The 10,575-nt window shown below is 49.6% G+C and overlaps 1 protein-coding gene across 1 annotated transcript; it reads right to left on the bottom strand.

The window, feature by feature from the left end:
- Positions 1-1,968: 1,968 nt before the first annotated feature.
- LOC128052086 (kinesin-like protein KIF1C) lies at positions 1,969-8,682 on the bottom strand. The gene is given in 6 exon segments (XM_052644543.1): positions 1,969-2,579; positions 2,582-4,055; positions 4,057-4,312; positions 4,315-5,000; positions 5,002-5,880; positions 8,546-8,682. Coding segments are annotated over 6 exon segments (3,861 nt in total). The 3' UTR covers positions 1,969-2,150.
- Between the last annotated feature and the right edge of the window lie 1,893 nt (positions 8,683-10,575).

The raw sequence follows: 10,575 nt of genomic DNA, 5'->3' as shown, positions 1-10,575 counted from the left end.
GGCACACTTGACTTCACATTTCAGGATGTCTGGCTCTAGATGAGTGATCACACCATCGTGATTATCTGGGTCGTGAAGATCTCTTTTGTACAGTTCTTCTGTGTATTCTTGCCACCTCTTCTTAATATCTTCTGCTTCTGCTAGATCCATACCATTTCTGTCCTTTATTGAGCCCATCTTTGCATGAAATGTTCTCTTTGTATCTCTGATTTTCTTGAAGAGATCTCTAGTCTTTCCCATTCTGTTGTTTTCCTCTGTTTCTTTGCATTGATTGCTGAGGAAGGCTTTCTTATCTCTCCTTGCTATTCGTTGGAACTCTGCATTCAGATGCTTATATCTTTTCTTTTCTCCTTTGCTTTTCACTTCTCTTCTTTTCACAGCTATTTGTAAGGCCTCCACAGACAGCCATTTTGCTTTTCTGCATTTCTTTTCCATGCCACCTGGGAAGCCCAATTACTGCTGTAGTAAATCAATACTAGTTCAGTGGTTTAAAACAATAGAAACATCCTTCACAGCCTGTAGACTGAAAGTTCAAAGTGAGCCTTATGGGGCTAAAACTAACCACTGGGAAACTATAATCTGTTTCCTTGTCTTTTCCAGCATGTAGAGCTGCATTCCTTGGCTCAGGGCCCCTTCATCTTCAAAGCCAATGGGATAGCATCTTCTGACTCTGCTACACCTCAAGACCTTCTCACAAGTTAAGTCCCACCCTTTCTTTCTCGTGATTGCATTTAGAGGACACTGGATAATCCAGGATAGTCTTCCACCTCCTCAAAATTCCTCTTGCCATAAAAGATGACATTCACAGTCTCCATTCTAGACCTTAGGACATGAATACCTTTGGGAGCATAATTCAGCCTACCGCATACCCCTACGACACTCCTGCTCCACTTGTATTCTATTCTCAGCTGATACATTTCACTGTTGATATTTGTCTTTGAAAGGAGCTTCATTCAGTCAGTTTCATAAGTCAGTTTCATAAGTCAGCTGCTCCCAGCCTTATCCAGCAATGGAGATCTTGTTGCATATCATTCCCCTTGCATTTGCTCACAAATTGGGCTTACTGAAAAACCTCACCCAGCTCCTGATATCTTTTTCAGATCAGTCAATTTCACTTTCCAGGGAATACCTGCTGGTGATTTGTGAGATCTTCTTTTCTCAGAACCATCTGACTTCTGAGAACAGAAAACTACTACACAGATGTGGCTACCACATAGCTCTTTAAACTGTTGGTAGGCTGTACCCACTCACTCCTGTTTTGGACAACTTGTCACTCAGTTTTGTTGTTTTAGATATTTTTGCCTTGCTATCTTGGTTGCTCAACCTAGGGAACAATGAGGGGAGACTGAACAACTATTCTATCACAGTCATCTGCCCTAGAATCTCTCAATTCAATATTATCTTTTTAAAACAAAAATTTGGCTCAGAGTACTTCCAAATAAAAGATGTGCCCTGGGAACTGCTATTACTCCCACCACCCGTGATCAAAGGCATCTCCTCCAAAGATGTGGTCTTTTTTCTTTCATTTGATGTAAAATTCTCTCCTGAGTCTGAATTCATTTTACAATCTGAATTCACCAAATTAAATGAAAATATCTTTTTTTTTTTCTCTCTCTGTTTGCTAGCTTTTATTGAAGGGTCCCACATACTCACTGGACCGAGCCAAACCAGAAACCAGACAGGTTTCCCCAAATATAGCAGGAGGCCTGAAAGGGGGAGGGGAATGACTTATGATCCCGCCACACCTCCCTGGAAACAAACCCACCACAGTCAGACAGACAGACAGGGGCCAGGACGGGGAGACCTCACTTCCCTCTAGGTTCTCTCCTCTGCCCCAACTTGAAAAGAAAGTTAAACACTGACTACATAGCACCCCAGCCCCCCACCCACCCTAGCAGCGTTTGTGGGACCTCCCCTGCAAGGGGGGCCCCGAGGCAGCTTCCCATCGCTCTCCTTCACTTTGGTTCGCTCCTGGCAGCTCCGTGCCCTTGTCCTTCCTCAGCCTCCGGCCCAGTCACCCCTAGGTCTTCTATCACCTACTCGGACCTTCTCTCTCTCTCTCTCTTTTCCAGGGCCTCCCTGCCTCTGGGGAAGCAGTGTTCCTCCCACTGAGGGGCCCCACCAGGCCCTCTCTGCCCAGGATGCGGGGCTCACACGGCCGCCCCACTCTCCTTGAGGTCAGGGGCTGAGCGCTGCCGTCTCATTCTCGGGGGTGTAGTGTACGGGGGGTAGCGGGGCCCTGGGGGCCGCTGGGCTGGGTATGGCTGGGGCTGCTGGGGATAATAGTTGTGCTTTTTGGGCTGGAAGTGCTGGGGTTCGGGCTGTGTGGAACCCCCTCCCAGGGACCGCCGCCCCCCCCCACCCCAGTCCAGGGAGTTCCTGCAGGGACGGTGGGACCTGCGGGGACTTGGGGGCCTTCGAGCAGGGGTGGCCGGAGGTGGAGTGAGCTCCTCAGGGGGCTGTGGTGGTGCTGGGGACTCCCCAGCCCCCGCCCCCGGCCAGGACTCGCGGTGCTGGGGGTTGCTCTTGAAGGGGAAGCGCAGTTTGCAGTCATGAGGGGGCACAAAGCGGGCGGGGGGCGTCTGCGCAGCCCCCCTCCCCGGCCCCCGGAGCCCTGCAGTCCCTGCAGCCGCAGCTGCTCCTGCTTGAGCCAGCGGAGGTGGCCCCGTCGAAAGGCAGGGTCCTCCTCCATCAGCCTTGATACCCGCTCCCAGCTCGACAGGGGTGGCGAGGAGGGCCGGGCAGGGGGCGCTCGGTCACTGGGGTCTTCCTCCTCCGCTGCCTCAGACCCTTGGGGCTGGGCCCACGTGGTCTCACCAGCTTCTTCATTCTCATCCTCATGATCCTGGGTCAGGGGGATGACCCTCTCCATGCGAAGCATGCGGTCCCGCAGGGCCTGCAGCTCGCGGTCCTTGGTGCTGTTCTGCAGCTTCACCTCCTGCAGGATTCCCGTCAGCTTGTCAATGTGAGCCCGCAGGTCCTCCACCTCTGCGCCGCGGGCTCCCTCCTCACTGCCGCCGCCTCCACCTCCGCCACCTTCTTCCTCGCCCACCGTGTCCCAGACGTCCCGGGCCACAGCCCTCCAGGCGTCCCCAGGCCCCTCGGGCTTGCCGTACGTGCGGCAGAGCTCCCGCATCTTGAGGGCAGCCAGGGCCTCGATCTCGGCCCGCCCGTGGCGGAAGTCAGCCAGGGCCACTTCATAGCAGATCTCCTTCACAGCCTGCGTCTTCAGGTCGGCCATGGTGGCCCAGAGAGGGTCTTTGCCCTGCAGCCGCCTCCGCTGGGGGGTCTGGTACACCCTGCGGGGGGCCCTGCGCTTGCCGCTGCTGGGTAGGCCACAGCGCTTGACGATGGTTTGGACCGTGGTTGGGGGCAGCTGCTCGCGCAGAGATGAGATGAGCCGCCAGCTCTCTTCGCAGGAGCGCTTGTCGGAGTCATCCCCACTGTCAGGGTCCGCGTACAGCCGCTGCTGCTCCAGAAGGTCAGCCTCTTCCTTTTCCTTTCTGTACTGGTTCTCCAGATCCTGAAGCCTCTTCTCCAGCTCCAGCTTGATGTCGATGCCTTGCTGCTCCAGTAGTTCCTTCTGGGCAAAGTTCCAGTCAACGGGCTCGGAGGGTGGTCCTGGGGGTGGAGGGACCCCTCGCCCCCGCTCCAGCCGTGCCTGCTCCGGGTGATTGAAGCGGAACACGTGGTTCTTGCCCATCACGATCCTATTCCCTGACTTCAGCACCACGGGCTCGGTCACAAGTTTCCCATTGACATAGGTCTCAGCTCCTTCGCAGGGCTCCAGGGTGACCACCACTTCTCCGTCTGACTGAGGGATGCTCCGGAACAGGCAGTGTTGCTCTCGGATGAACTGCCCTGTCAGCTTGATGTCCTCATCAACCTGGCCGACCCTGGTGACGCCATCTTTGATGTGGTAGAGCAGACACTCGGACATCAGGGGGTCTTCGTTCAGGTTCACCAGGTGCGGAGTCTTCTTTGGAGAGAAGACGCCCACGGTTCCCCCATCTTCCCGGACAGCCACCCCCATCTCAGCCAGCAGTGCTTCTCTCCATCCTCAAGGCCTCCGTCTTACGGAGTTTCTCCTCCCAGGTTTCATTCAGCTCAGCGATAATCTTCTCTGTCTCCTGCAGTCTCTCCATGGCCTCCTCAGGCCCAATCTGGGGCTCGGCATTAGGGGAGAATGAGGGCTCCAGCTCCCCATTGTGAGCTGCGGGGGATGAAGGCGAAGCTAGGGCAGAGGGTGACGACAGAGCCGGCAAAGCACCTTCGGGACTCCCCTCGTCCACCTTCCGGCCTCCCAGAGCACTTGAGCCATGAGCAGCTCCCGCAGCCGGGCCGCCTCTTCCTGCAGCTCCCGGATCAGCCGGGCGTTAGGGTCCTCATTGATGACAGCGTTGCAGCGGATCTGCTTGGTGCGGTCAGCATACCTGGGGGGGCTAAGAGTCTCTTCATAATTGATGTCCGCGGGGCTCAGGGCTGCAATCATTGCTGTGCGGGAATTCCCACCCAGATTCTCTTTGAGCAGCCAGGTGAGCACAGAGTCCCTGTAAGGGATAAAATCCAACTTCCGCTCCTTTGATTGCACGTCCGCAAGGGCTGAGATCACCTTCCCCAGAGTGGTCAGGGACTTGTTGATGTTGGCGCCTTCCTTGAGGCGCATGCCGCGGGCCCCTGAGGGGTCGGCCCGCTCGCTGCCAGCAAGGTCCACCAAGCTGATCTTACTGACCTTCTCTGAGTCCAATCCAGTGAGCTGGTCGTGACAGCGCTGTGTGAAGACAATGGTGAAGACAGCGTGGGAACGGCTGCTGGTCTCATTCATGTTGGTGGCAGCCACGGTGCGCGCCTTATTGCCACAGTCCATGAGGTCAGCAATGTCAGCGTAGGAGGTCACAGCCAGTTTAGACAGGTCCTGCACGTAGGGGCCCAGGATGGGGTGCTCTCGGACCCGCAGAGAGCCCCGACTCTTGGGGTTCAAGAGGTCTCCTACCCTCTCAGTAGATCTCCATGTAGCTCACCTCCACAGAATAAGATAGCTGAGCGCTCTGGTTCTTACTAACACGAGAGAAGAGGTCCTCACAGAGCTGGGGCAGGATGCCCTGCTGCCCCGGCTCCTGCCGCCCCATCATGGTGTAGGACTTCCCAGCCCCCGTCTGCCCATAGGCAAAGATGCACACATTGTAGCCTTCAAAGGCATGCAGCAGCATCTCCTCTCCAATGTCCCGATACACCTGCTGCTGAGATGCAAACTGGGGGTCCTCCGCCGAAGTGTGTGACCAGTAGGAGTAATCGAAAGTGAAGCTTTTGGGGGCATCCTTGCTCTGTTTGGGATTGATGATGGAGGTGGTGCTGCCCTGCATGCTGACCACACACTTGGCATCCTGACTGGTCTCACGGGCTTTCACTGAGGCGCCAGCCATGGCTCCAGTACGCCCACCCTCCTCAGCTGGCGTCTTGGCCGCAGACCAGGGGAGCTGTATCAGTTCTGGCTGCCACCGGCCCTCGTAGGAGGAGCCCCATCCTACACTGGGGGCCTGGCCGCGCCAGCTGGGGCTGTGGGGGAAACCCTCGTCGCGGCAGGGCTCCCGGAGCGGCTGGGCAGAGTGCAAAGGGACAAACTTTCCGGGAAGCGTGAGACGGGAGCGGGGGCGATCCGGGGCCGGTTCCGGGCTGCCCCCGCCCCTCGCCGGGTCCCTGGGCGGCGGGCGGCGGGCGGCGGACTCGCGCCCCGCGGCGGGCGGCGGGCGGCGGACTCGCGCCCCGGGGGCAGTAGCGGCGCCAGCGGCCGGCGCCCGCCCGGGCAGCGCGAGCTGGGGCGGGAGCGATGAAAATTTCTTTACTAGAATATGAAGCAAGGTGATGTTGACTGTAGCATTGCTTGTAATAATGAAAAAATATTTTTTTTAATATAACTCACCAAGGGATTCTTCCTAGAGTAATGAAAATAAAAACAAAAATAAATGAGATCTAATTAAATTTAAAAGCTTTTGGTCAGCAAAAGAAACCATAAACAAGACAAAAAGACAACCTACAGATCTAGAGAAATTATTTGCAAACAAAGCAACCAAAAGTGATTAACCTTCAAAATATACAAACAGCTCATGCAGCCCCTTATCAAAAAAGCAAGCAACTCAATCAAAAAATGGGCAGAAGACCTAAAGAGACATTTTTCCAAAGAAGACATACAGATGGCGAAAAACTCATGACAAGATGTTCAACATCACTAAATCATTAGAGAAATGAAAAATCAAAACTACAGTAAGATATTGTCTCACACCAGTCAAAATGACCATCATCAACAAATCTCAAACAATAAACGCTGGAGAGGGTGTGGAGAAAAGTGAACACTGTTGGTAGGGATGTAAATTGGTATAGCTACTTTGGAAAACAGTATGAAGGTTTCTTAAAAAACTAAAAATAAAGCTACCATATGACCCAGAAATTCTACTCCTAGGCATATGTCCAGAGAAAACCAGAATTTGAAAGGATGTGTGCAGTCTGTATTCACTGCAGCACCATTTACAATAGCCAGAACAGGGAAGCAACCTAAATGCCCATCAACAGAGGAATGGATAAAGATATTGTACATATATCCAGTGGAATATTACTCAGCCAAAGAAAGAATGAAATTATGTCACTTATAGCAACATGGATGGATCTAGAGATTGTCATACTGAGTGAAGTAAGTCAGAGGACAAATATTGCATTTTATTGCTTATTTATAGAATCTTTAAAAATGGTACAAATGAACTTATTTACAAAAAATAGAGTCACAGATGTAGAAAACAGTCTTAGGGTTATGAGGGGGAAAAGGAAGGAGGGATAAATAGGGAGGTTGGGATTGACATACACATACTGTGTGTCTGCTTAGTTGTTCAGTCATGTCCAACTCTTTGGGACCCCGTGGACTATAGCCTGCCTGGCTTCTCTGGCCATAGGGATTCTCCAGGCAAAAGTACTGGAGTGGTTTGCCATGCCCTCCTCTAGGGGATCTTTCTGACCCAGGTCTCTGAATTGCAGGTGGATTCTTTACCATATGAGCCACCAGGGAAGCCCACATACACACACTACAACATATAAAATAAATAACTAATAAGCCTGGTGGGCTGCAGGCCCTGGGGTCGCTAAGAGTCGGGCACGATTGAACCACTTCCCTTTCACTTTTCACTTGCATGCATTGGAGAAGGAAATGGCAACCCACTCCAGTGTTCTTGCCTGGAGAATCCCAGGGACAGGGGAGCCTGGTGGGCTGCCGTCTGTGGGGTCGCACAGAGTTGGACACGACTGAAGTGACTTAGCAGCAGCAGCATCAAGGACCTACTGTATAGCACAGGAAACTCTATTCAATATTCTCTAATGAACTATATGGGAAAGAAGCTTAAAAAGAGAGGATATATGTATAACTGATTCACTTTGCTGAAGAGCAGAAAGTAATATAACATTGTAATCAAATATACTTCAATTAAAATTTTTTAATTGAAAAAAGGATTCTCTCTTCTGTCTTAAAGACATTTGACAGCTTTCACTTACTTGCAAAGTTTAAACATCTGCAACAATAGCAGTTCCAATTTCCAGGTCTTATTTGAGATGCATTTCTTTCTCACCAGGTATTTTTCAAAACTTCCTAATATTGGTTTCCCTTAGAGATTCCAGTGCTATCTGCAGTGACATAGGGTCCAGTCTAAGAAGTGGTCATTTCCGGGGATATGCCATAGTATCTATTTCTTCTGCCTAATATTCTTCTGCTTAATATGAAAGTGTAGGACTAAGAACTCTCTTAAGTAAGAGTTCTTCTTTATGCTTAGGATGACCACATGATATATCATCTAAACCAGGACATATCTGAGGACTAAAGGAGCTCTACTAACAATTATTGGAAGACCATAAGTAAAATTAAGACTGAGACAAACTGATATGATCATCATCTTACATGTAATTAACCAATCCAGAGACCATCTGGCTGTGGGATAAAGCCCACCAAACCGCTGAAATTGTTCCATCGAGTTAAGACAGAGTGGAAACGATGGGATGAGCATCTCAGAACATCAGGCCATCAGAAGTGGATTGGTGGCAGAATCCTAACACTGACTTCCACTCCCCTCTATGACCTCAAACACTTAACTGATCTTAAATTGCCTTTCAGAAAGAAATAACAAGAAGAAAAATTGGCTTTTAGAAGAAATATAGCTTCTAGGTCTTCTAAGCGGAGAGGGCAATGGCAACCCACTCCAGTACTCTTGCCTGGCAAATCCCATGGACAGAGGAGCCTGGTAGGCTGTAGTCTATGCGGTCGCTAAGAGTTGGACATGACTGAGAGACTTCACTTTCACTTTTCATTTTCATGCATTGGAGAAGGAAATGGCAACCTACTCCAGTGTTCTTGCCTGGAGAATCCCAGGGACGGGGAAGCCTGGTGGGCTGCCGTCTATAGGGTTGCACAGAGTCAGACACAACTGAAGCAACTTAGCAGCAGCAGCAGCAGGTCTTCTAAGAAAGAGCCCCCAATGCTCCCTATTTTCCTTTGCTACCCCCTCTTATTTGCCTTAGTCTCTCATATGCCTCAATTATATCAATAAGATAATACCCTAATAAGAACTTAACAAGCTTTTTCAAAATCAGGAAATCCAACTGATGGCTGGGTATATCAATCATCCCAAGCCTGACTCCATATGTGATCATGGTGATAATACAGAGATGCCAATAACTGAGTTCTTGAGCATACCCAATTTCACCATGATGAGTGATGAAACACCCTCAGATGTAGTCTATCAGGCTAATCAACAGAAATTTTCCTGTTGACAAAGAATTTCCTGTCCCCTGCTTTTATTCTCGACTAAGCCTAAATTTGGTCCTCTTCTCAGATAGAAAAGATGACCCTAGCATATGCCCTTGTCAAGGTTCCTGCCATAGTGCCGCTTGGTCAGGATATTGTAAAACCCATACTTATCTTTCCCAATCTGCTTTCCTGCTATATTTAATATGTAAGAGTTTCAACCAAACTGATAAACATCGAGCTACTCAAATATTCATGATAGTAAGATAAGAGAAAACACATGCTCCTTTGCAAATTAAACTGTTCCTCTTGGACAATGCCTTACACTGAGCCTTTACCTGTTCATGTCTCAGGTAAAATCCCCCAAAATGAGAGCATACATTTTAACTATATGTCCTGCATTCTCTGTATCTCCTCAGGGTACACCTTGGTCTGCAGTTCTGATGGTCAATCTTAGGCCTGTGAATGTACCAGTTGGTATATGGGAGGTATTTCCTTACTAGGGTATTGAATCACTCTTTTCTCCATCCAAAAGTCTAATGACTTTCAACTCTGGACTAGTTCCTTAAAACTTTTCCTCCAGAGCTATAAAGCCCAGATTAGATGCTAATTCACCTGGCAGAGTTCCAGATAAGTATTTGCCCAAGTGGGCTATTGGACTCCACCAGATATTTCTTTGGATGGCTCTAAAACCGTGATGGGGGCTTGCTGCTCAAAAACACAGGATTAAAAATCTCTCCCTCACCTTGTGAATAGTAGCAAAAGAGACAACTCAAGCCACTACCATCTAGAAGAAGGCACTAGATTCCTTAGGCAGAGTAGCATTAAACAACAGAATTGCTCTAGACTGAATTCTAGCCGAACAAGGAGGTGTTTGTGCAGTAGCTAACTCATCATATTGTGTTTATACTAACACTTCCTAGGAAGTAGAAATTCACTGGGATAAAATTAGACAACAAGCATCTTGGCTCTAACAAGTGTCATCACAAGAACCTTTTAGAAAAGGTTCTAAAAGATTCAATCTTTTAGAAAATATCATCTCATTGATCCCATCAGGAATGAGGTCTACATTTGAGGGATTATTTTAACTGGGTATTATTGTTTTATGCATGCTAGGATTTATATTCCTTCTTGTAAATTTCTACATTTGTTGTCTGTCATGTATCTTTTAAGCCCTAAACCCCAACTGATATTGACAATCATTCAACATGGGAGCCCAGACCCAAAGTCTTGGCCTCATCTTGGAACTGGTATTTACAATTGCGTGTGAAACCAAGAAAACTGCAGATAAGAAAATAACTCACTGACAGTCTGTTTGACTAACACACAGGTTAAAGGACTAGAATGACCTAGAAGGGAACTTTGGACATCACAAGCCAAAAATCTACATGTAACGTAGGGAAATCCCCCAAATATGCACATTTGAGCCATGAAGAGACACGAAAGACACTGTCCGCCTGCACAGTGGACTCTTGAAATTTCCCTTTACCCCTCCACCATTCATCTGATAGCCTCCAAATCCTTCTATTCCCTACTTCCATGATAAATATCTCAATCAAAAGCCACTGGGGGACTTTCCCGGTGGTCCAGCGGATAAGAAACTGCCTGCCTGCCAATGCAGGGGAGATGGGTTTGATCCCTGGCTGGGGAGGATCCCACATGCCGAGGACCAACTAGGCCTGTGTGCCACAACTACTGAGCCTGTGTGTTGCAACTACTGAAGCCCGCATGTTCTAGAGCCCATGCTCTGAAATAAGAGAAGCCACTGCAAAGAGCTGCTCACTACAACTAAGGGAAAC

Source organism: Budorcas taxicolor, chromosome 8 (genome assembly GCF_023091745.1).
Source record: "Budorcas taxicolor isolate Tak-1 chromosome 8, Takin1.1, whole genome shotgun sequence".
Classification (NCBI taxonomy): Eukaryota; Metazoa; Chordata; class Mammalia; order Artiodactyla; family Bovidae; genus Budorcas; species Budorcas taxicolor.
Note: the sequence above shows the minus strand (reverse complement) of the source record. Positions and strands in the feature narration are given on the sequence as shown.